Below are 27,033 nucleotides of genomic sequence, written 5' to 3'. Positions count from 1 at the left end.
AATGCTGGATCTGTGTGTGTTTAATTGGATATAAGAAGCATGGAACAGATCTAGCTTTGCCATATCCAAATAACTAACACTGATGTATTTTTATTGACTAATCCATCCCCCATGTATTTAAATTTATTGCTGAATATTATGTTCTAAACAAGCTTCCCATGTGGTGCTAGTGGTAAAGAACCCACCTGCCAATGTAGGAGACTCAAGAGACATGGGTTTGATCCCTGGGTCAGGAAGATCACCTGGAGAAGGAAATGGCAACCTGCTCCAGTATTCTTGCCTTGAGAATCCCAGAACAGAAGAGCCTAGTGGGCTATGGGCCACAGGGTCGCAAAGAGTTGGATATGACTGAAGCAACTTAGCAGGCATGTTCTAAATATTAGGTTTTGTTCAAATATATATGGGATTTATTATATACTAGAACATTAGTTGTTGGTCTAATATAACAATTATAGTATTTTATAATAAGTTTTCATACTTATAAAGTATGTACTAATTATCAAAGTTCTTTTTCAGAATTTTCCAAGCTATTTTCTCAGGCCTATTTTTCATTGCCGTTGCTGTTGTTCAGTCACTAAGTTGTGTCCGACTCTTTGTGATCCCATGGATTGCTGCACACCAGGCTCCCCTGTCCTTCTTTGTCTCCTGGAGTTTGCTCAGATTCAGGTCCATTGAGTCAGGGATGCTATCAACTATCTCATCCTCTGCAGCCCCCTTCTCCTTTTGCCTTCAATCTTTCCCAGCATCAGGGTCTTTTCCAGTGAGTAAGTTCTTCGCATCAGGTGGCCAAAATACTGGCGCTTCAGCATCAGTCCTTCCAATGAACATTCAGGGTTGATTACCTTTACAATTGACTGATTTGATCTTGCAGTCCAAGGGACTCTCAAGAGTCTTCTCCAGCACCACATTTTGAAAACATCAGTTATTAGTCCTTGATGGTCCAAGGCTTATGGTCCAATTCTCTACCATACTTGACTACTGGAAAACCATAGCTTGATAGTACAGACCTTTGCTGGCAAAGTGATGTCTCTGTTTTTTGATATGCTGTCTAGGTTTGTCATAGCTTTCTTTCCAAGGAGCCAACGTCTTTTAATTTCATGGCTGCAGTCATCATCTGCAGTGATTTGGGAGCCCAAGAAAGTAACTGTCACTGCTTCCACTTTTTCCGGTTCTGTTTGCTGTGAAGTGATAGGACCAGATGCCATGATGTTATGTTTTTGAATATTGAGTTTTAAGTCAGCTTTTTCACTTTCCTCTTTCATCTTCATCAAGAGGGTCTTTAGTTCCTCTTCACTTTCTTCCATTAGAGTGGTATCATCTGCATATCTGAGGTTGTTGCTATGTCTCCTGGCAGTCTTGATTCCAGCTTGTGATTTAACCAGCTCAATATTTCACGTGATGTTCTGTGTATATAAATTAAATAAGTTGGGTGACAATGTACTGCCTCAATGTACTCCTTCCCCAATTCTGAACCAGTCAGTTGTTCCATGTCTGGTTCTTAACTGTTGCTTCTTGACTTACATACAGGTTTCTCAGAAGACAGGTAAGCTGGTCTGGTAGTCCCATCTTTTGAAGAATTTTCTACAGTTTTTTGTGATCTACACAGTAAGAGGCTTTAATGTAGTCAATGAAATATGCTGTAATTAGTAATGTAGTAATGTAGTCTGTAGTAAGTAATTAGTAAGCAATGTAGTCTGCTTTAATGAAGCAGAAGTAGATGTTTTTCTGGAATTTCCTGCTTTCCCTATGATCCAATAAATGTTGGCAATTTGAACTCTGGCTTTCTAAACCCAGCTTGTACATCTGTAATTTCTCAGTTCATATACTGCTGAAGCCTAGCTTGAAAGATTTTGAATATAACCTTGCTAGCATGTAAAATGAGCACAGCTACACAGTAGTTTGAACATTCTTTGGCATTGCCTGTTTTTGGAGTTGGAATGAGAACTGACCTTTTTCAGTTCTGTGGCCACTGCTGAGTTTTCCAAATTTGCTGACATATTGAGTGCAGCACTTTCACAGCGTCATCTTTTAGGATTTTAAATAGCTCGGCTGGTATTCCATCACCCCCACTAGCTTTGTTTATAGTGATGCTTCCTAGCCCACTTGACTGCACACTCCAGGATGTCTGATTCTAGGTGGGTGGCCACATCATCGTGGTTATCTGAGTCATTAAGATCTTTTTTGTATAGTTCTTTGTATTCTTGCCACCTTTTCTTAATCTCTTCTGCTTTTGTTAGGTCCTTACCATTCCTGTCCTTTATCATGCCCATCCTTGCATGAAATACTCCCTTGATATCTCCAATTTTATTGAAGAGATGTCTAGCCTTTCCCATTTTGTTGTTTCCCTCTATTTCTTTGCATTGTTTGTTGAAGAAGGCTTTCTTATCTCTCCTTGCTATTTTCTGGAACTCTGCATTCATTTGGGTGTATCTTTCCCTTTCTCCCTTGCATTTCACTTCTCTTCTTGTCTCAGCTATTTGTAAAGCCACCTCAGACAACCACTTTGCCTTCTTGCATTTATTTTTCTTTGGGATGGTTTTGGTTACCACCTCCTGTACAGTGTTACAAACCTCCATCCATAGTTCTTCAGGCACTGTCTACCAGATCTAATCCTTTGAATCTATTCATTGTGTCCACTGTATAATCATAAAGGATTTGCTTTAGGTCATATCTAAAAGGCCGAGCAGTTTTCCCTACTTTCTTTAATTTAAGCCTGAATTTTGCAATAAGCAGTTCGTGATCTGAGCCACAGTCAGCTCCTGGTCTTGTCTTTGCTGCCTGTATAAAGCTTTTCCATCTTCAGCTGCAGAGAATATCATCAATCTGATTTCATAATGGCTATATGATGATGTCCATGTGTATAGTCATCCCTTGTGTTGTTGGAAAATGGTGTTTGCTGTGATGTATGTTTTCTTGACAAAATTCTGTTAGCCTTTGCCTTGCTTCATTTTGTACACCAAGGCCAAACTTGCCTGTTACTCCAAGTATCTCTTGACTTCCTGCTTTTGCATTCCAATCCCTTATGCTGTTAATTTGTTTTTTTGGTGTTAGTGCTGGAAGGTCTTATAAGTCTTCATAGAATCACTCAACTTCGGCTTCTTCTGCATTAGTGGTTGGGGCATAGACTTGGATTACTATGATGTTGAATGATTTGCCTTGGAAATGAACCAAGTGAACCAACCAAAATTGAATGATTTTTTTTAAGAAGAACTTTAAAGTGAAGTGGGAGTGAAGATCTCTTTAAGCCCCTATTTTCATTTCCTTTGGATATATACCCAGAGGTGGGGTTGCTGGATTCAGAAGCAGAGACATTACTTTGCCAACAAAGGTTCGTCTATTCAAGGCTATGGTTTTTCCTGTGGTCATGTATGGATGTGAGAGTTGGACTGTGAAGAAGGCTGAGCGCCGAAGAATTGATGCTTTTGAACTGTGGTGTTGGAGAAGACTCTTGAGAGTCCCTTGGACTGCAAGGAGATCCAACCAGTCCATTCTGAAGGAGATCAGCCCTGGGATTTCTTTGGAAGGAATGATACTAAAGCTGAAACTCCATTACTTTGGCCACCTCTTGCGAAGAATTGACTCATTGGAAAAGACTCTGATGCTGGGAGGAATTGGGGGCAGGAGGAGAAGGGGGTGACAGAGGATGAGATGGCTGGATGGCATCACTGACTCGATGGACGTGAGTCTGAGTGAACTCCGGGAGTTGGTGACGGACAGGGAGGCCTGGTGTGCTGCGATTCATGGGGTTGCAAAGAGTAGGACATGACTGAGCGACTGATCTGATCTGATCTGATCTGATGGAAGTTCTGTTTTTAATCTTCTGAGGACTGTCCATACCACTTTCCACAGTGGCTGCACCAATCTATGGCAGAGCCTGATCTTGACCCAGCTGTTCCTCCATGCCTCAGATGGGTCCAGGGCAGCAACAGCTCTCCCCGCTCACCTCCTCACATCTTACTCCCTCAGGCATTGTATGACCACAACAGGAGGGTGATGTCAAGGGTACAGGTCTTCTGTGTCCTGCACACATGTCAGAGGTGGGCTTTTCTGGGTGTTCCTGACTTTCCCAGGACATCACTGATGACAAAAGCATTGTAATCCCACTGCCACCTGACCTGGTGCTGGATGTGTTGTGAGATAGAATGTGCTTGATAAAAGTGCAGAAATGAGAATTCAATGCCCCAAACTTCCTCACATTCACAGTTTTCATTTGGTAAGGTGTTCTTACTTTGCTTTGTGGAGTGTTTCCCCTAATTATTCCACATGCCTCAAGACCCAGTTGTGAAACAGGAACCTTAAACTTTCTTCCGAAGAATTAAGGATGCTTCTGTTATTCTAATTTTTTTTTTTTCTGGATTTTGGAGATAAAAGTTTGTGGTTCAGAGGTCAGGACCCTACTATTAGGCAGTATCAGCCTCTCCTACCTTTCTATCAGGATACTGACAATTACATTTTATCAGGCAAAGCATGATGGGAAGACTAGTTGCTAGGCAACAAGGATTAAATGAAAGAAGTTATTATGCTTTGTAGAAACTGGCACATAATCTCTAACTGGCTGTGAAATTTTGATTGTCAATACAATAAAAAATAAAATTGGGTTCAGAGAGAGAAAAAAACTTAGAGACAAAACCATGGACAGCTGAATGATTGTGAGGGTCTGATTGTAGAGTTTTTTGATGTGGACCATTTTTTAAAAGTCTTTATTGAATTTGTTACAGTATTGCTTTTGTTTTGTGTTTTGTTTTTTTTGGCCAAGAGACCATGTGGGTTCTTAGCTCCCCGACCAGGGATCAAACCTGCACCTTCTGCATTGAAAGGTGAAGTCTTAATCATTGGACCCTCAGGGAAGTCTCTGATGTGTATTGTGTTTTTTTTTTTTTTTTTTTTAACCCAGTAGTTGTTCCAGGACTGAGGAGCACTGAGGTCCACTTCTTTCCTCTTTCCTTTTTCCCTTCTCCCTCTTCCACCCCTCATCCTCCATCTCCTATCCAACTGGGTATTAGTTCACTTGGGCTGCCATAATAAAATAGCATAGACTGGGTGTCTTAAACAACAAATATTATTTTCTCACAATTCTGGAGGCTAGATGTCCAACGTCAAGGTGTTGCAGGGCTGGTTTATTCTGAGGCTCCTTTCCTTGGCTTTTAGATGTCCGTCTTCTCCCTGTGTCTTCATGTCATCTTCCCTGTGTGTGTATTCTGACCTCATTTTATAAGGACATCGGTCATATTGGATTACAGTCCACCCTAATGACCTCATTTTAACTCATTTAACTCTTTAAAGACCCCATCTCCATTCTCAGTCATCTCTACAACCGCCCCCTACCCTCCTTCCTCTTATATCCTTCTCTTTTCTCCCCCTTCCTTCTTTCTCCCTCTTCATTTCTCTTGACTTCAGCTTGCTGCCTCCATCCCTCATGCCCATTAAATGATCTTGTTCTTCTCCACGGTGGTCTATTGAGCAAGGCCTTGTGAATACAGAGCTGTAAGCGAGGGACCCTGCCTTCAAGTCTCCTAAATCTGGTTCGAGAGGTGAGACTCACATAGGAAAGTATCAATAACATAACAGAACCCAGATGCCTAGAACCAAGCGAGTGGCCTGGGAAGCAGGGTGTGGAGGATCAGAGCAGAGAAGTGACTGTGAGCCAGGTTGGCAGAGCCACCTGCAGGGAGAAGTGGGCAGACATTGCACACTGAGAGGAGAGGCAGCCTTGGGGAGGAAAAAGGCCAGGAAGGAGGAATGGTGTGAGCTGAGACCAAAGGTAGGGATGAGCAGTGAATTCAGTCACATAGGTGGTTATTAGGATGCTGTGTGGAGGAGGCCAGGCAAGATGCTGTGGGCGGTGGACCCTCTGCAGCTTCACTCCTGAGATGCTTTGCAGGCTGTCTGAGGAGGGGCCATTCCATGAAGAAGCTGAATAAGTCCACCCATTTGGGTTATATAGCCAAAGGTTCAGAACCAAATGACTTATTAGGATAAAATTTATATGTTTATATATAACTCAGCTTTCTGAATCTCCAGTGATGCTTGGGGGGGGTGGTGGTGAGGGGACCATAGTTGTGTCTAAACCCAGGGGACATGGCAGAGAGGTAGGTGGGAAAGACCCAGACTGGCTCTGTCTTCAAACAGCTGTGTGATCTTGGGCAAGTCACTTACCCTCTCTGGGCCATGTATTCTGTGTTGGAAAATATGAGGATAGGGCTGGATCAGAGGTGTTCCAAAGATGAGTGACCAGAGTCCCGAGATATAGAGCAGATGAAAATGGAGTGTCAGTTGCTCGAGTCCACCCCCAGTGAAATCTAGGAGCTGAGCCTGAAAGTCACAGAGGCAGAGGACCTCTGAGTTCTCTGGGAGCTGTTCCTGTGACAACAAAATCCAGGACCCCCAGACCACACTTCTGGTCTCCCTGGTCGGGGGGCCAAGGGTGTGATGCTGTAATCCCAGGTGGATTTGTGAGAAAAGAGTAGTTGGTTTTCAGCTGAACACCCTCCACCTGAAATATTCCTAGCTTTACATAAAAATCCATTACTGCCTAATACTGTATAACTCAGCCTTATTTTGATCCAAACATACTTCATAGGCACTGGCTATGGACAAGAACTTTTACTAAAGACACACAAAGAAATTGGACACAGTATCCTGTTTTCAAATTTAGGCCACTTGTTTTTTACATGAATCTCACACTTTTTTAATATTAGGGTTTTTTCATCTTAATGTTAAAAGAGTCTCGATCAGTTTCATATTTGTTTTTGTATCCTCCTACTTTCTGTACTCTATTCTACCTCTCACCAGTACTGGTGAGAAGGAGAAGAGTGAAAGCATTAGAATCTTAAATTCAGTGGGTCTTTGTACTTGCCAGTGATAATAAAAAGTATGCAGAGACTGATTGACTTAGACAAATGTGTTAAAGCCAGTATTTATGAGTTTGGGTGAAGGGTATTCAGGGAGCGGAGTGGCTGTCTCTCTGCACAACATTCCCACATTGTTCTTGCTTTCTCTGATCTAAAATATTACAGTCACCTTTGTCCATTCTTAACCCACTTAATCTGTCCTGTCTCTCCCTTTCACTACCCCAGGAAAAGAGAGGAAGATTTGCAGACTTATTGGATGCTAAATATTTACGGACCACGTTACAGATCTGGGTCATATGGTAAGAATGGTATTATTTCAAAATTAGGTTTAGGGAGGTTCAAGAGGGACGGGATATATGTATACTTACAGCTGATTCACATTGTTGTACAGCAGAAACTGATACAGCATTGTAAAGCAATTATACTCTAATTAAAAAAAAAAAAAAACTAGGTTCAAATAAACAAACATTTTCAGTGGGAGAAAGTCCACTGAAGTAAACTCTTCCTGAGTGCTCTGGGGAGAAAACACAAGGCAGACACCAGGAATGCCTTATTTTTTTGCTTAACACCACAGACCAAAAAAATAGATATAAAATAGCAATATGAAAAGAGAGAAAAAAATCCAAATCATCTATAAACAGTTTTTAAAATTTTTTCATTTGAGTTCTGTACTAAGCTTTTGCAGCCTGGTCTCTTCCCTCATCACTTTCCAGGAACTGATCCTCTGAGGTCACTGAAAGTCATATTCAAAGGAATAGATTCAGTGGTTCTCTCTGTGCAAAGATTTTCTAAATAGGACACAAAAGGTACTAACGCTAAAAGAAAAGATTGATGAGTTTGCCTACATTAAATTAAGAGCCTGAGAAGTATGCCACCAACTGAGAAAAGAAATTTATAGTATATTATGTCCAACAAATTATATATGCATGTTATATATATTATTAATATATGTTACTGTGATATAACTTATTTCAACAAGAAAATCATACCTGACCTGGTAGAGAAATAGGCCAGAGACTTGAACAGCCACTTGACAGAAATGTATATCAGATAAATACATGAAAGCATGGTCAACCTTAAAGTCTCCAGGGAAGTACAATTAAAACCAAATGAGAAACCATTACAAATCCACCTGAATGGCTAAGTTAAAAAGACTGTATCAAGCATTGAAAGAAAGAAAGTGAAGTCGCTCAGTCATGTCCAGCTCTTTGCGACCCCATAGACTGTAGCCAGAGAAGGTGATGGCACCCCACTCCAGTACTCTTGCCTGGAAAATCCCATGGACGGAGGAGCCTGGTAGGCTGCAGTCCATGGGGTTGTGAAGAGTCGGACACGACTGAATGACTTCCCTTTCTGCTGGGGTCCAGCCCCAGCAGGATCCAGGAGTACCCTCAGGATGACAGCCTAGGTGAAAGGATAGCAAAGCAGAGAGCAGGGCTTGATCTTCCTTGATTAACACAGAAAGCCAATAAAGCTCCTGGCATGGAACTTGCTCTGTTCACGGAGGCCACAGGCGCCCTCTCGGTGGGGTTGAGGACGCAGGACGCCCCCTCCCTGGTAAAGACGCAGGGCGCCTTCCTGATTGGGTCTTAGAAGCCCAGGCAAAAAAGTGAACTCAGAGAGCCCCTGTGCCCCAAGGAGTCATCCTGAAAGAAGAACAGAGAGAGAAAAGGAGGAAAAAGAAAAAAAAAGAACGACACTGGGAGAACAAGCTTCGGTGAGCGAGGCCCATAACTTTATTTTCAGAAGGAACTTTTATACCTTGACTTGTACATAGAGGGAAATGAAAGATACAAAGTCATACAGAGTCAGCCCAAACATTACATCTGTTTTGTCTTTATCAAAACGAGAATTTTTTCTGCATACCTTTCCCATAAACAATGTTGTGTACAATATCTTCTGGCCTTGGAGGCCTGTGGACATTTTATGACCCTTTTTTGATAAAGGCTAATCAGCCAGAAAACTTGTTTTCCCTTAAAGTGTTTCTTCTTTATTTCTCCCAGCCTCAGAAAGTACTAAACAGAGTTACATTCTCACGGAGCAAAGGTGCAGTGGGTCACAACAAATAAAGAACCGATTAGCTCAAAGGTCTGATGTGGTTAATTCCAAGGCTGCTACTTGTTTTTCTTACATTCCAACTATGTTAACCAATGCACTCCCAGGTGCACAATGGATAAGGGATATGGGAACTTGGCGGCAAGCATTGGCCCAATAATGAAGCCCTTTACCAATACTATCTATTCTAATAATTTTTCATCCCTTAAAGGACTCTATGCTCATTAGGACTTTTAGAATGTTTTGGTTTCCCATGCCTTTCAAGGTTGGGGAGTTGTGAACAATCATGTGTGTTACTTGCAAGAGTATGGATAAACCTGTCAGGCAAGCTAGAATGCCAACAGAGGGGTTAAAATAGAAATATTCCTTTCATGCCCAGGAGACTTATTAACTAAAGCCCTAAGTTGACTTTTTCCAGAGAAAGGTGGTCGGGGATAGCCCCCTATTAATGACAGAAGAGTTGGTGAAAGGCACAAAATAGTAAGACAGACAGATTCTGGTTTTGGGGTAGATGCTCGAGCAGATTCAGGGGGTCCCTCGAGGCCTGACCCACCTTTGCCTGTCAGGTTCTCTTCCGCATGACCTTTGTCCTGGGTGGGATCTCCCGTGGTGGCTCCCAGCACCTTTCACTTTCACTTTCTGAACGCTTGATTGGGAAGATCTCCTGGAGAAGGAAATGGCAACCCACTCCAGTGTTCTTGCCTGGAGAATCCCAGGGATGGGGGAACCTGGTGGGCTGTCGTCTATGGGGTCACACAGAATCGGACATACTGAAGTGACTTAGCAGCAGCAGCAGCAGACTGTTGCCTACCGGGCTCCTCTGTCCATGGGATATTCCAGGCAAGAGTACTGGAGTGGGTTGCCATTTCCTTCTCCAGGAGATCTTCCCAATCAAGCGTTGGGAAGGATGTAAAGTAACTAGAATTTTTATACACTGATGATTGGATTTCAAGTTAGCATGACCACTTTGAAAAACTGTTTAACGATTTCTACTGCAGTTGAAAGTATGCATAACCTATAGCTCAGCAGTTTCACTCCTAGATTTATATTCAACAGAAATGCCAAGTAAAATAAAATAGCATTATTTTATTTGTAACAGCCCCAAACTAAAAACAACCCATATGCCCATCAACAGTGTAATGGATAAATTTTGTTAGATTTGTGAAATAGAATGCCATACAATAATAAAAATGAGAAAACTCGTGCTCTGCCCTCAACATGGCTGAATCTTACAAATGTAATAATGAGCAAAGCAAGTCAGACACAAAATGCATAATACATGCTTCCACTTATGGAAAGATTCAGAACAGTTGAAACTTAATGATAGTGTTTGAATTCAGGAAATTGGTTGTCTGCCTTTCCCAGATATAATCACTAAAAATACGTTGATGTGTCTCCTTTTGAGACTTTTTAATTTTTAAAATACTCTCAGTATTTGGAAATTAAGCAAAATTTAAAGCTACCTTAATAACAAGGTGATTATTGTCTTCTTTTTAAATATTTCAATATTTCATGATGAGAGTTTCCAAGCTCACAAGAGAGCAGAGAGGATTTACTTGCCACTCAGATCTGACAATCACAGATATTCACCCATTTGCGTTGGCTGTTTTTTTTCCTGTTCTGAAGTATTTCCAAGTAGGCCCAACACTTCATGCCATTTCATCCCCAGGTACTTCATTAGGAGTCTCAACTACTTGAGGACATTTTCTTAGGTGATTCCAACCCTATAATCACACCAACAAGGTTAACAATTGTGGGACTCACCTGGTGGTTCTTTGGCTAAGACTCAGCACTCCTAATGCAGGAGGCCTGGGTTTGATCCCTGGTCAGGGAACTAGATCCCACGTGTTGCAATTAAAGAGCCGCAACTAAAGATATCATTTGCCACAACTAAGATCCGGTGCAGCCAAATAAATAAAATATGAAAAAATATTAACAATCATCACTAGTATCATGCAGTGTGCAGAATATATGTAATTTCCCCTAATTGTCCCCATATGTCTTTTACCTGTGCCTTTAATAACCATTTCCATAAAATAAGCATGAGGGGGGCTTCTAGGAGGCTGACTTTATTCTTTTTCTTCAGTTTGATATATGAACTTTTCTGTATGTTATGTTTATATTTAAATAAATTTTATTTTAAATATATAAAAATTTATATTTATTTTAAATATATAAAAATATTTAAGACTAGACAAAAAAAAAAGAGAGAGAGAGAGAGAGAGATGAAGGAAATATAAAGCAAAAGCAAAAAACCTTGTGTGTCTTCCTGACCTCCGAAAGGCAGAATTCTAAAGATGACTCCCAAGATTTCCAACACCTGGTGATTTAATCAAACACTTGACTGTCGGTGTGAAGGCAGCGCATGGATGTAGTTAAGTATGGTTATCAGACCTAAAACAGGGAGCGTAACCTGGATTAGGCAGGTGGGCTCAATCTAATCACCCGAGTCTTTAAAAGTAGAGAAGTCTCCAGCTGGAATCAGAACTAAAGCAGAAGAGAAGTGTGAGGTAAGGCAGGCGCATGAGAAGGATACGACTGCTCTTGCTTGCTCTGCAGACAAGGAACAAGTGGAGCCTGCAGAAGCTGAAAACCACTGGTTGGCAGCCAGCGAGATCGTGGACAAGAGTCCTTCAGCCTGTGCAGCTGGGTTGTGCCAACCGTCTGGATCAGCTTGAAGATGGATTCTCCCATAAAAAGTGGAGCAGCCCCGCCTACACTGGCGTTTCTGCCTCCTGAAGACATCGAGCAGAGAAGTCATCCAGACCCACTGAAGTGCTGAGCTCCAGGACTGTGAGATAATACCTGTGAACTGTTTAAAGCACTGTTTGTGCTCACATGTTGGAGTAGCTGCAGAAAATGAAACTGCTACCCAGGCTAAGCTTGCGCTGCTTGCCGCATGACAGGCCAGTAGAAGTCAAGGTGTTGAGGCAAATTACAGCGACTTTATCCAGAATGCCAGCAGACTGAGAAGATGGTGGACTAAAGTTTTAAAGAACCATCTTAGAGTAGACTTCAGGCTGCGCTTTAGCTGAGGGAAAGATGGAGGTGGGAGGGTTCGAGATGAAAGGGTCATGACAGGTTGCAGACTTCTTGGAGCCACTGGCCTTCAATGGAAGCTTAACATTTCTTTGTTCTTCTGTTTGCTCACAAGGTTTCTACAAAACTTCAAATCGATATTGGTTATTTTTACTCTACCGCCCCTATCTCAGCTTATTTGCAAGGTTTCTAGGCTGAAAATGAACTCACTTACAAGTAGTAGCCAAAACTAACCCAGGACCACCTGGGATGGGAACTTAATAAGCTTTTTGGGCACAAGCAACAGTCCTCTGATAGTTAACTCTGTGTATTTAGGGCTAAAGTAACAGAGTACATGAGCTAAAGAATGAGGGGGGCAGTTTCAATGTGGTGTTAGTTCTGTTCTGACTCTGTGACAAAACTCTCTCCTGGCCTGAGGGGGTCCTTTGGGCCCTTTCTGCTTTTTCTTGCAAATCTGTTTCTCACTGTGCAGTGTCTGGTGAAGGCCACCTTCCAGTCTCCCCCTGAAATGTGACCCCACTTTCCCCTCCCCTCCTTTCCCCTCCCACACACCGTACCTTCCACCTGAAAAGCTCTTCCTGCTTCTCCCCATCTCTCATGGGGCTGCCCCTTCTTCAGGCCTGGAGACAGCCTTTCCTGATGCCCATCTTTTCTTGCTTCCAGGCTGGGCATCTCTTTTGCCTACTACGGAGTCATCCTGGCCAGCGCCGAGCTGCTGGAGCGGGACCTAGTCTGTGGCTCGCGGTCTGAGTCCGAGGTGGCCGTGACCGTGGGGGTCTTGGAGGAGAGCCAGAGCCCCTGTTACTGCCACATGTTCGCCCCCTCCGACTACAGGACCATGATTATCAGCACCATTGGCGAAATTGCTCGTAAATGTCTCTCTCTGTTGGGTGGCTCTCTGTTTTGGGTGGGGACAGGCAACTCAAAGCCTCACAGAGAAGAGTGGCCTGTCATATACTTGGCTCCTGCCTGGTAGGACTAGACGAGTCCGCAGATCATGCTGACGTATCTCCAGTGTGGATGAATGTAGGGAGGACAAGTCTGGAGACGTAGAGGTTTGAATTACTTTATCGAATCAATAAGATGCATTCCCCCACATTGTAATATCTCTGCAACTGGGATATGTCTTACAGTGACTTATTAGGTTTCCCTTTGGAAGCACTGTTTCTGCTTTAATAGGCATAAAATAATGGTACTTAATCATTGGCACCTTGGACTTCCCTGGTGGTCTAGTGGGTAAGACTCCATGCTTACACTGCAGGGGCTGTGGGTTTGATTCCTGGTTGGGGAAGTTCCACATGCTGTGTATACACCACCCCCCACCCCCCCCAAAAAAATTCATGGCATTTTGAGTTTGAAAAACAGCATAAATTATTTATAGATGGAACAAGTGGGCAGTTTAGACCTATATGCAGTAATACACATCCTGGGCATAAAATGTACTTCGCATACACCAAGACTTGTTTTTCTCAGACCACATGGGAAAAGGGTGTGAAAGAGCATGATGCTGATGACAGTGTGACTGTGCCTTGGCTGCAATACCCATGAGGTTTGGATTAAGTTGTTTCTTTATGAAATGACAAGGAGGAAACCATGCCAGTGTTGATAAATGCCATTTGCTGTCAAAGTTTTGAAAATTGTCTTTGTTTTTTTTTCCCAGTGAATCCTTTAAACATCCTGGGCATTAATTTCCTGGGGAGAAGGCTGAGCCTTTCTATTACCATGGGATGCACGGCTTTATTCTTCCTGCTCCTCAATATTTGCACCTCAAGGTATTTGCTCTCTGTTTGCTTTGGAACAACCTAGTTTTGAGTGGCGGTTTTAAAATGAGGTCTCCTGGGGACTTCTCTGGCAGCCCAGTGGTTAAGACTCCATGCTTCCACTGCAGAGAGTGCAAGTTCGATCCCCGGTTGGGGAACTAAGATCCCACATGCCCCATAGCCAGAAAAAAAAATGTAAAATAAATAAAATGAGGTCTCCTGACCCATGGCCTTCAGTGCACGTCAGGAACAAGTCCCTTTCCCTGGGAAAGTAGAGTACACGCTGCCTGTGTCCGTCCTCCTCCCTTTTTGCCCCTGAACAGAACTAGCCTGGGGGTATTGAGCATGCTCACCAAGATACTTAGGATCTTTATACAAAGCTTCTTGAGAATGGGGACTGTAGTCACTGGCCAAATGAGCTGCACCATTGTCAAGACAGTGATGTAGACAGAGTACCTGTGGTGGGAAAAGTCATTGCACGCAATTTGTGACTCTAGGGTGGCCTCATTCATAATATGTATGACTTATTCTGCACACTCTACCATTTTCCAGGAATGGTCATAGAGGTGTGCTCATACTGGGGGGAGGACAGGCTGGAACGACACAGTTTGGGGGAACAGGATTGAAGGTCTGAGTCAGGCTTTTGCTTTAGGACCCCACGGTCTGGCCAGCTGATGAGCCGCACCCTGGGGACCTGGTCTCCATGGGTGTGTGTGCGTTGGCCGCTATAATGCACTGGGATGGGGGCCCCGGAAGGTCCTCCCATACTGCCTTTGTAATGTGTCCCTTCCGGTTTCCTAGCGCCGGCCTCATTGGCTTCCTCTTCATGCTGAGGGCTCTGGTGGCAGCCAACTTCAACACCATCTACATTTACACTGCTGAGGTTAGTTTTGGGGAAGGGGTTGCTTACATCAAGGTGTTTGTCTGTAGATAATGCATCCCTGGCTTCTGCTGATTTTTGATGAGTTTCTAAAAACATCCTATTAAAATGACATCAGAAGGTGTATTTGATGTGGTCTTTCTCCTGCCCCATGGGGTCTAGTGAAAGTCAGTCTCTGAGAAGAAAGATAGGACCTTCTCCCTTTCTCAGTAAATCACATTCATGTTAACCAAAGAAAAAAAAAAAAAAACCAAAAAACCAAAAAAAAAACCCTCATTGCCCACTTACCCTGCTTCCTGAAGAAATAGGGCCCGTACCTGCATGTTGCTGATATAATGTAAAGCACCCTATTTCTCTCTCTCTTTGAAATTAGAATGTATTTTTCAACTTTTTTCTTTTGCAAGATCACATCCCACTCTGCTGTTTGTTGTGTGTGGCTTAAATTCAAATATAAGAGTGATTTATCTTTAATTTATTGAATTATTCCATATACTTAATACATCTACTTCTGAGGGGGCTCCTCAGAAAGCCCCAGTTTAAAGAGCAAACATTCCTAGAAATAAGCAATGTCTGAATAGGAAACAGTATTTTAACTGGCTTTGTCTTTCATTGAGCTAAAGAACGTGGTGCTGCAGGGACTGATAAGGTTTCATTCATTTTCATGTCAGGAAAGGTAAAAGTCTGTTCAGAATACAGATATTACATATCAAAATCATTAAAGCCACAGGAAAAAAATATTCTTTTCCTCTCATGCAGATTAAAAATAGGATAGTATAACATATTTGACATATATCAATACATAATTCTTCATTTAGTTCCATTGACAAAATCTAAAATTATTGTGAATTTGCGAACTTAAAGGTCTGTATGTATTGTGGTATACCTCTAAGGTTATATTTGGAATATTCAATTTAACATATTTTGGAACATGTTCATTTAAAGGGTTACATCTAAGTATTTTTTCCCCTGATGTTTATGGCTTAAAAAAAAAAATCAAAGATGTGTACCAAAAGATGATTGTCTTGAATTATTTCATCTCCTAGAATTGTCAAAAAACAAAAATATTGATATTAGAGCAAAGATCGTCTCTGTGTATCTGAATCCATTGTTTTCAATAGCCAGTAACCTCATTTTCCACAAAAAGAAAAGAACTCCTTGAAAAGGCACTCAGCCTCCAGGTCGTCTTTTATAAATACAGTGGTTTCCCCTGGGGCAGGATAGCATCTTGTTGCATCTGACAGATGGTGTCTAGAGAGGTCACATGCTTTACTTTGCTGAATTGATAAAAACTGATCAGTATTACATAGCATTCAGAGAAAAATTTCTAAAATTAAGCATTCTTTCATATATTCTCCCTATATATTCTTCCTATAATCCTCTTTATTAAATATTTGCCTATCAAGAATTCTGAATCAATGAAGTACGGATTTTTGGTGGTGGTTTAATCAATAAATCATGTACGAAGGTTGTGACCCCATGGACTATAGCCTGCCAGGCTTCTCTGTCAATGGAATTTTCCAGGCAAGAATACTGGAGTGGGTTGCCATTTCCTTCTCGAGGGGATCTTTCTTACCCAGGGATAGAACTTGGGTCTCCTGCATTGCAGATTAATGAGGTCTTGCTATAAATGAAAGAAAGCAGACTGTGCCATATGGTTTTGAAATGCAAACATGGGGGATGGTGTAGTATGTATCTGACACTTCAGTCAGTTCCCTGTATCTATATTAAAGATTTGCTTGGATTGTTGCTATTTGGGGTGTATTTTCTTTCCATTCAGTAGAACTACCTTTATATGTTTATAGCTCTAAGGTGGAACTCTATCTGATTCCAAAGTTTAGCTTTCTAAAATCACATTTGGAATATTAAACACATATTTTGGAATTTGCTCACTGAAAGGATAATTTCTAAATGTTCATTATCTGATACTGTTAAAATCCAAAGTTGTGTACCTGAGAAAATGAACATCTTCTATTCTTATCCTGTCTATATAGACTATTTGGCCTTTTATATATTATCAAAGCCTGACCCGGGGAGGGAAGAACAGAGGACTTGGGAAAGAAAGAGTCTAAACTAACTGATGCTTTCTACACTGGCCCCATCCAGGTCTACCCCACGACGATGCGTGCTTTGGGGATGGGGACCAGTGGCTCCCTGTGTCGCATTGGAGCAATAGTGGCACCATTTATATCCCAGGTACAGCCCAGCAGTCTCGGTAGGGAGGATATGTCTAAGGGAGGTGGGGAAAGAGTGGCCTGAGTCCCTTCAGGTTAAGGGTTTAACCAAATATTTGTCTACTTGAGTTTCCTTGAGGTGCTGTTTTCTCATTGTCTGGTGAGTTTGGTGGGAAAAGAGGCTAAATCAATGCTTCCAGTCAACAGCATGTATTGTGCTGGACATTGTTGGTGAAAGATGCAAAGGACACAGATGGCACAGGGAGTTGGAGCCGTTGAGTGACAGTGGGCTCCAACTCTGCTGTCAAGGGCGCAATTGAGAGACAGCAGGGAGGTGGCCCCGGGAAGGGCAAGTCCAGCACTCAGGCAAACCAGTTGCAGGCTGGGAGAAAATCCAGAGGTGATCGGGACCATGGTAGGGGGACCTTGTTTCAGGAGGGAATCAGAGGCAGATATGGTAACCCACATGATTATGGTTCCTCAGAGGGTCCAAATGGCTTGCCCCTCTGCACTGGTCATTCTGTTTTGGCCACAAGAATTGAAAATCCACCTGCCCTGGCTGCAGCCAAAAACAAGAGTGAGGTTGGGTGCTGGGTGGGCCTGATCCAGGCTGTGAACATTGTCGGGGACCCAGGCTCTGCCTCCTCACATTTGTCTAGGGTCTGTGGTCATGGAGCATTCAGACTGTGTGCCCTCAAGACGAGTGTGCTGTGCTTGCCCATGGACCTTGCCGCCTTACAAATCCCAGACATCTATCCTTAGATCCAGCTACCAGAAGATACCAACGTGCTCTGTACAACCCAGAAAGATGCTCTCCCTGCATCCCACTGGCCAGGCCTGGTCAGGTGTTCATACTTGAGCTACATCAGTTGCAGCCAAAGTCAGGCTTATGCACAGAAGCAGCTGGGCGGTGGGGGGCGGGGTGGCAGTTTTTGGAGAAAGTTTTGGGTTGACGTGGGCTGAGTAGACTGTAATGTGTATTTCCTACAATTTAACACAGGATTTTGCTACCATTTTTCTTAAGACTATCTTGGGCATGTTTTGCCCTCTCATCTTTATTTGTTTAAAAGTTTTATTATTTTTGGCTGCGTTGGGTCTTAGTTGCAGCACTTGGAATCTTTCATCGTGGCGTGAGGGCTTCTTTCTAGCTTTAGAGCACAGGCTCACTAGCCCCTCGGCATGTGGGATCTTAGTTCCCTGACCAGGAGTTGAGCTCAAGTCCCCTGTTTTGGAAGGTGGAGTTTTAGTCGCTGGACCCTCAGGGAAGTCCCCTCCTTGTCTTAATTTAAAATGAGGGCAGGTTTGGTCTTGCAATTTTGCTTTTCAGAGTTCTTTTGTACTTATTTTACCATTTCAGAAAAGAACAAAATGGTGAACGGCAGCAGTAAAATATTGATCCTATTGATCAGACTGAGGTATAGTTGGTTTTCCAGACTTCAGAAATAGTCTCTTGGGCTTCCCTGGTGACTCAATGGGTAAAGAATCCGCCTGTAATGAGGGAGACCTGGGTTTGATCCCTGGGTTGGGAAGATCTCCTAGAGAAGGGAATGGCTACCTACTCCAGTATTCTTACCTGGAGAATTCCATGGATAGAATAGTCTGGTGGGCTACAGTCCACCCAGTTGCAAACAGTCAGACACAGCTGAGCGACTAACACTTACTCAAGGCCTCAGTAAGTGTTAGCTAGTAAGTGTTAGCTAAAATGATCAATAACAATCAATGCAATGTCACAGTCTTTGTAGACCAGGACCTGGGGACTGGAGTCGACAAGAAGGATGCAGGGGACCTTGTTTCACTCGCAAGTTGCAAGTGAAACAAGGGTGCTTTATTTGCAGAAACCGCATGTTCATATATCTTCAGACAAGGCAGCTTTAGGCAGTTAAAAAATTGAGCAAAAACAAAGCCAAGCAAATAACAATCTTCAAAGGGCCAGAAAACATTCCATATCCTGAGTAGGAGGGGTATAACTGAATAGGTTACCTTTAAATAAAAGGTCACTGATGGGAGTCACTGAAGGGAATCCAAGCAGGTGCCCTTTCTCGTGATCTCAGTCCTGAGAACTGCATGCAGCTCTGCTCGTTCCTGTTTTCCAGGAACTGATAAGGAATAGAGAGTCCTTGAGAAATGGCACACAAAAGAAGAAAATAACATATTGGATCCCTTAAAGTTGAATGTCCCCTGACAGTTCCCCCTTTTTTATTTTTTCATAATTGGGGGCGACTGTAGATACTTTGTGAAAAAGGCTCTGACCAATTGAGTTTGTTTAGTTTGAACAATTTTAGTTGAAAGGCATCAGTATATTACAAATATAATCACCAGGATAATTATCAGCGTTGTAGTTCCAGATCCAATACTATGTGTAATGCTTTGAAACCATCTTCGAAGGTCTAGCCCAGATACTTGATCAGCTAGCTGTTCAGCTAAGGTTTCCAAATTGTTGGAAAAGGGTAGACTCTTAGAGAAGGTTTCAAGGATTTCCTTTTGCAAGAATTGTACATTTAAGGAAGCATTATTATGTGTATCTTGCAAATGAAATTTGGTCTGATCCCATTTGTAAGCACTATGGTTGAACCAAAAAGGAGTGATACAAAATTGAGTAGAATTCCAATTCCAGTTGAATAATACTTGTTTTTGTAAATCTATTAATTGATCTCAAACCCATTGGATGGCTGTTTTTAATTCCTGAATTTTGTCTTGAACTTTTTCATCTATCTGAACCTGAGTGACCCATATAGTGTGAGCATCTTTAGTCCAATTTTGAATAACGTTTTGTGTTTGAATTGAAGTTTGTAAAGCAACATCTGCAACAGCAGCAGTGGTGCAAATGGCTGTTCACCCCCCAAAACAAGAATCAACCACCCAACGAATCGCTTAGATCGTCAGAGTAATTTAGTGAGGAACTGGGAGGCGAGTCTTGCCATGGGACCCGCTTTCTGGGGTCGTTGGAGATCTACTGGCAACCACAGACTACATTGAGATCGAAGAATCAAAAGGGATTCATTTTTTAGAGAGATAGAGGAATTAAGACAAGTATACAATTTGCAATCGATACAAGTCACAGAACATAAAGTCTTATTAAATTGTAAGTTTCCTATGGCTATAACAAAAGGGGAACACAAGCTTGTATAAAATATGAATGATTATAATGGAAGGAATAGTTACTATGACTATGACGGGTTCCTGTGAAATACCCAGTCCAAGTTCCAAGTTTTTCAGTACTTGTAGCATGCTTCCAGATGTTTTATTGTTCAGGCCCAATTTGTTTATGGAGGATGATTTGAGGGCAATGAGGTGCCATTCTGCCGTCAAGGCAGCCAAGGTGTCCTTTGTCATGGAAGTGTTCCATTGAACTGTTGGTAATTTTCCATGTTACTTGAGTAACATAATCACACATAGTACTATTAATATCATCTGAGCAGTTAGATAACCACATACCATAGGGTCCCCAATCAACAGCGGTGTAATTGGCCACAAACATTTAGCTTGACGTGTATCTCAATAAACAGGAGTATATTTAAAATCCTTATAAGTAAACCCCTTACATTCCAACTTTTGTCCTTTTCCTAGAGTTTTGGTAGTATTGACATGGTTCTCATAAGAGGACAGGGCAGTTAACAGTCTAAACAATGTACGGAAGTTCTTTTTTGGAGGCAGGACGAAAGCCCATGTTTGTCGACTAACATTAATACATAATTCTGTTGGGCCCATGTGTAAAGGAAGGATTTCATACCCTAGAGAAATGTTAGTCTTCCTTCTTCCTCAGGATGAGAGGGCCCCTCCAAGCTCCAAGGAGAGGGCAAAAGTACTGAGTCATTAGTGGATATGATTGGTCCTATATCTGTCTGTTCTATAACCTGCAAAAAGGGGGGTTAGGTATATAAGCCCAATAAGTGCGATTAATCAAGTCAGCCTGAGTGGAGGAAGCAAAAGCAAGCAAAGCAAGCATAGCAACAAAAATATTTTCAGGATTCCGAGGCATTCCCTGTCGAGAAACCAGATTTTCAGCTTGATTAGTAAGGGTTTTTATCTGTCCCCAAGTAGGGAGATCATAAGGTCGATGACGTCAAGTGTGACATTTCTTGGAAATTTTTAAAGCCACCATGGCTTGTACTGGAAACTTCTCCTCCTGGGGATTTTGCTGTTTCTTCTCCATCTTGAATGCAGGTGGCTCCCCTGTGGTGGATCTTCCGAAGAGGGAGCCAACTAATTTCGTTGGCTCTATCTGGAGAAATACAAGCAATACCCCTTTCCCTGTAATATTAATTCTCCAGATTTCCATTATTTAGTCAACCCGAATGGGTAGAGGAAGGGAGGTATCCTTCAATGCCTCAAAATGTTTTTCTGCTTTTGTCAAACTATCACCTTGCAGTAAGTTTAAAAAATTAATAACAAATAAAGCTCTATTAACAATAGTTATAGGATTAAAGAATATATTGCATTGCTGCTGCTGCTGCTAAGTCACTTCAGTTGTGTCTGACTCTGTGCGATCCCGTAGACAGCAGCCCACCAGGCTCCCCCGTCCCTGGGATTCTCCAGGCAAGAACACTGGAGTGGGTTGCCATTTCCTTCTCCAATGCATGAAAGTGAAAAGTGAAAGGGAAGTCGTTCAATCGTGTCTCACTCTTCGTGACCCCATGGACTGCAGCCTGCCAGGCTCCTCTGTCCATGGGATTTCCCAGGCAAGAGTCTAGAAAAGTCTGCTCTGGATAAGGAAGATAGAAGTGTTGCTGTGTATTCCCTCTTTTTAAATTTTTTTATTTGTAGTTTCAGTGTGTGATGTGCTCATTCAACTATGCCCTGTGCTTGTGGATTATAAGGAATACCTGTAATATATTTAATAGAAAATGATTGCAAAAATTGTTTGAATTGCCTAGAAATATAGGTAGGGCTATTGTCTGTTTTTATAGAACTAGGTGTTCCCATTATTGTAAAGCAAGTTAATAGGTGAGTTAATAACATGTTGTGTAGTTTCACCTCGGGGAGGTATGGCCCATACAAAAGAAGAATTTGTATCGATTGAGACATGGAAGAAGGAAGAGGGAGAAAATTCAGGGCAATGAGTTACATCCATTTGCCATAGTTCATTGGGTTGTAATCCTCGAGGATTGATACTTTGTGCAATGGGTCGAAGATGTAGGGGCCTACAAGTAGAGCAATTATTAATGATTTCTTTAGCATGTCGGTATGGAATTTTCCAAATTTGATGCAATGAGCCAGCATTATTGTGTAATAGAGCATGTTGCTCTTCAGGAGTAGCAAAAGAGACAAGTTTATCAGCTTGTTCATTGCCGTGAGCCATAGGGCCAGGAAGAAAGAATGTGCTTGAATATGGGTAATATAAATGGGGGAAGTGTGGTTCTTAACAATAGATTGTAGTTCAAGAAAAAGTTGTTGGATAATTGATTAGAATTTATGGTAGAAGTTTCTATATTTAATACAAAAACTGAGTATAAGGAGTCAGAAACTATATTAATAGGATAAGAATGTAGGTGAATAACCTGAATGAGAGCATATAATTCATTTTGTTGAGCAGAGTGAAATTTAGTATAAAAGACTTTATATTCTTTGAGAGACCAGAATGAGGCTTTGACATTTTTAGTCCCATCTATATAGAAAACATAAGTTTAAGGTATAGGTTGTGATGTTACAATGTGAGAGATAATAAATTCAGTATTTTTGAAGAAATTCCAGAGTTTGTTAGAAGGATAATGAAATGAAATTTCTCCAAAATATTCCAGAAAGGCTATTTGGAAATCAGTAGAAGTTTGTAATGCGTTCTCGAATTGAGATTTATTAATACAAAGAATTTATGCTTTTGAACTGTGGTGTTGGAGAAGTCTCTTGAGAGTCCCTTGGACTGCAAGGAGATCCAACCAGTCCATTCTAAAGGAGATCAGTCCTGGGTGTTCTTTGGAAAGACTGATGCTAAAGCTGAAACCCTAGTATTTTGGCCACCTCGTGTCAAGAGTTGACTCATTGGAAAAAACTCTGATGCTGGGAGGGATTGGAGGCAGGAGGAGAAGGGGACAACAGAGGATGAGATGGCTTGATGGCATCACTGACTCGATGGACGTGAGTCTGAGTAAACTCAGGGAGTTGGTGATGGACAGGGAGGCCTGGTGTGCTTCGATTCATGGGGTCGCAGAGAGTCGGACATGACTGAGTGACTGAACTGACTGACTGACTACAATTTTATGAGGATCAGAGCCAATTAGAGTTAGCTCTATTTCTTAATTGATAATGATTGCTAAGTCACTTCAGTCATGTCCAACTCTGTGTGACCCCATAAACGGCAGCCCACCAGGCTCCCCGTCCCCCTAGGGTTAAGTGACTGTCCCTCTAAAATGGGTATAGAGCCATTCTACTGGGTATTCTTGTTGGGTAAGAAGTCCTGTGGGAGAATGGAGAGAGGGGAGTGTAAATAATTCTAGAGGTAAATCAAGTCTAATACGAGTAAGAAATTGTTTTTGCAATTTATTTTGTATTAGAGTTTTTCTTGTGCCTATTGTGAAAGTGAACGAGGGTTATTTAAATCAGGATCTCTTTTTAAAGTGTTAAATAAATTAGTTGATAATTTGTAATGTCTAAAGAGGGTCTAATCCAATTTATATCACCTAAAATTTTTTGAAAATCATTCAAGGTTGATAATTTATTAACATGAATCTGTGTTAGTTGGGGAGTAATATGTTGTCTATTAACAACAAATCTTAAGTAATAGTAAGGTGTAGATGTTTGAATCTTTTCAGGGGCAATGATTAATTTAGAAGCTTTTAAGCATTGTTGAGCTATGTCAAATGTCTGTTGAGTTTCTAAAATAGATGGAGCTGAAAACAATATATCATCCATATAATGAATAAAAAGAGAGTCAGGAAATTGTTTTCTCACAGGTTCAAGGGCTTTGGCTACATAATATTGGCACATGGTGGGAGAATTCATCATTCCTTGAGGCAACATAGTCCACTGATACCATTTATGAGGCCTGGTATGATTATGATAAGGAAAAGAGAAAGCAAATCTCTCTTTGTCTAGAGGGTGTAAAGGTATAGTAAAAAAGGAATCCTGTATATCTATAATAATAATATGCCAGTTTTGAGGAATAGCAGTAGGTGATGGAATTCCTGGTTGTAATACACCCATAGGTTTCATAGATGTATTAACTTTTTGAAGATCTGTTAAAAAAACACCATTTTCCAGATTTCTTTTTTATTACAAAAATGGGAGAATTCCAAGGGGAACAAGATTCCTCAATATGTTTTAATTTCAATTGTGTATAAGTTCCTTAGCAGCCTCTAATTTCTCTTTTGTAAGGGGACATTGCTCTGTCCAAATAGGCTCGTCATTTTTCTAAGTTATTTTAATAATTGTATTGTTTGTTAAATGAGCAGTGGCCCCTAGGAAAAATGTGGAATATATATTTGAGTTTGCCATTGCATAAGTAAATCTCTTCCTATTAAATTAAGGGGTGCATCTATCACATAAGGTTGTAAGGTTGCAGGCTGACCTTCTGGTCCCTCATATGGATATATTTGGACATTTTGATAAACCTCTTGTATTTTGGTTTGAGAAATTCCTGCAATTGGGCAATAAATTCTCTGTATAGGCCAAGATTTGGGCCATAAATGTTTGAAAATAATGGTAATGTCGGATCTAGTATCAAGAAGACAAGAAAATCTTTTGCCATTAATTTTGATATTTATATTTGGTCATGCATATTCAGATACTATTGATGTCCATAAGGATTGCTTTTGATCTGTATTACCAAATCCACCTGTCTGTATACCATTAGAGGAGTTAATATAAATGTAAGGTAAAAGAAGTAACTGGGCAATTTTGTCCCCCTTTTTGAATTGTCATAGTATCTGAGATGACATAATAATTTGAATTTTTTTCCTTATAATATGAATCAATTATTTCAGGGTGAATAGTAATTTCTTTAGAAGTCAGACTAGATTGGCCAAGTATAAGGCTGAAGGTTGGTGGGGGTAGGGGTCCATAAGGTCCAGTAGGTATTCTAGAGGGGACTGCTTGAGGAAAAAGAAGAAAATAATTTAGGGCTGGTATTTCGATGGCAGCATTGCTGGATGTTGAAGGTTTGAGGAAAAAGATGGAGTTTGCCCCTGGTTTTTGTTGATGGGGACTCGGAGAGTCCCCATCTTTGAATTTCCCCAAATAGGGTTCCCTTCAACATCATACTTAGATTGATATTTTTTAGCCCAGTGTACCCCTTTATGATATTGAGGGCAGACTCCTGGAGGTTTTTTAGTAGTTTTAATATTTTCTGTGTGTTTTTTAGGGCAATCCTTTTTTAAATGGCTTTTATCTCCTTCATTCCCCTTTTTAAAGGCAGCGGCCATTGCTTCAGCTAACATTTGCATTTTCTGAGTTTCTGATCCTAAGTTGCGACAAGCCTTCAAATAATCAATAACATTCCCAGTCTCACGAATTGAAGCAATGGCTCTTTGACACTCCTGATTCTCATTCTCATATGCAAGCAGTTTTTCTAATTGTACTCTTGTCTCTTCTCTGACAACATTATGGGAGATTGCAACTCCCAGTCTAGTTAAAAACTCAACATAGGCTTCATTAGGCCCTTGTAATATCTTTGTGTAGTTACTTTTAGGTTCCCTTTGAGGAGTAATTCAATCCCAAGCTTCAAGGGCTGCTGCTGCTGCTGCTAAGTCGCTTCAGTCGTGTCCGACTCTGTGCAACCCCATAGATGGCAGCCCACCAGGCTCCCCCGTCCCTGGGATTCTCCAGACAAGAACACTGGAGTGGGTTGCCATTTCCTTCTCCAGTGCATGAAGGTGAAAAGTGAAAGTGAAGTTGCTCAGTCATGTCTGACTCTTAGCACCTTCTTTGAATTGTTCATGCAACAAAGGAGGGCATTGTATCTGAGCTTTCACCAAATCAAATTGCTCCATACCAGTTAACATTTTAAAAGTAATTTGGTTTTGGGGAGTGCCAGCTTGAGCATTAGAATTGGCATGATCTTGGGTCACATCATGAAACCACATTATTCACTGAAGATATTTTTCTGGTTTAAGAAGAGCTTTTATCAAAATTTGCCAATCGTAAGGAATAAAATTTCCAATAGAAGATGCCATAGCATTTAGAAGTTCTTTAGTAAAAGGTGAATGAGGGCCGTATATAGTTACAGCCTTTTTCATCTGTTGCATGTGAGAAAAATCAATGCCTTCATATTGAGGTATTAGTTGCCTTTGAGCATAAACATTTCCTAACACAGGAAAGGCAAAAAGATCACTGGCCTCAGAGACTTGAGATTGCAAAGCCAGTAAATCAGAAAGCCTTCGTTGTGAAGGAAAATGAGTGGATCGTCTGTTTTCATAAATATGAGTGTGTGTTAGGAGCTTATCATTGTCATCAAAAAAAGTATTGTTGGCTTTAGTGTCTAAGAGAGCATCAGAAGAATCATCATCAGATTCATTTTGTCCTCTAATTGAGGGGACCTTCGGTTTCGTGACTGTTAAAAGAGGAGGAGGAGGAGCGCTTGGAACAGCCGGAGCAGAGATAGTGGGAAAGTTTAGAAACATTTTATGTTGCTCTAATTGGGCCTTCTGTAAAGTCATCATCTAATTTACATTTGTATAATGAGGGTTCTGTTTGTTGATGAATATCAGAGGGGCTAGAATTGCCTTGAAATGGCAATATTGCAGCTTTAATGAGGGCCCACAAGGGCCAGAAATTTATTGGAATATTTTCTCCCTGTCTTGTGACTTGTTCAACATTTTCTTTAACCCACTTCCAAATTTCTAAATCAAAACTGCCTTCATCAGGGAACCAGGGATTATATTTAACCACTGTTTGGAGACAAGCCTCTATCCATTGATGTGAAACTGAAAGTCCTTGAACCTTAAATAAATGAAGTAAAGTAGACAAGTGATGGGGCTTTCCAGCCATTTGTACTATATCCCCACACTTACCGATTTCCGTAGGTCCTAACAGTCACTCCGCCTACTTGCCAAGGGCGTTCACCAGGTCCCTGTTCGGGCGCCACTTATCACTGTCTTTGTAGACTGGGGACTGGAGTCGACGAGAAGAAGGATGCAGGGGACCCAAGTCGCGAGTGAAACAAGGGTGCTTTATTTGCAGAAACCGCATGTTCATATATCTTCATACAACGCAGCTTTAGGCAGTAAAAAAATTGAGCAAAAACAAAGCCAAGCAAATAACAATCTTCAAAGGGCCAGAAAACATTCCATATCCTGAGTAAGAGAGGCATAACTGAATAGATTACCTTTAAATAAAAGGTCACTAGA

General features: G+C 41.4%; 1 protein-coding gene across 1 annotated transcript in view; it reads left to right on the top strand.

Annotated features, from left to right (window-relative positions):
* Positions 1 to 27,033, top strand: part of SVOPL (SVOP like) — a 90,931-nt gene that overhangs the window by 23,989 nt on the left and 39,909 nt on the right. Inside the window, exons 7-11 of the mRNA XM_055591044.1 lie at positions 7,077 to 7,150; positions 12,609 to 12,814; positions 13,606 to 13,717; positions 14,507 to 14,588; positions 16,689 to 16,778. Coding sequence (XP_055447019.1) covers positions 7,077 to 7,150; positions 12,609 to 12,814; positions 13,606 to 13,717; positions 14,507 to 14,588; positions 16,689 to 16,778 — 564 coding nt within the window. The remainder of the gene's footprint in view (positions 1 to 7,076; positions 7,151 to 12,608; positions 12,815 to 13,605; positions 13,718 to 14,506; positions 14,589 to 16,688; positions 16,779 to 27,033) is intronic.

Source organism: Bubalus kerabau, chromosome 8, assembly GCF_029407905.1.
Source record: "Bubalus kerabau isolate K-KA32 ecotype Philippines breed swamp buffalo chromosome 8, PCC_UOA_SB_1v2, whole genome shotgun sequence".
Lineage (NCBI taxonomy): Eukaryota > Metazoa > Chordata > Mammalia > Artiodactyla > Bovidae > Bubalus > Bubalus kerabau.
This window is presented reverse-complemented; position numbering and strand designations above follow the sequence as displayed.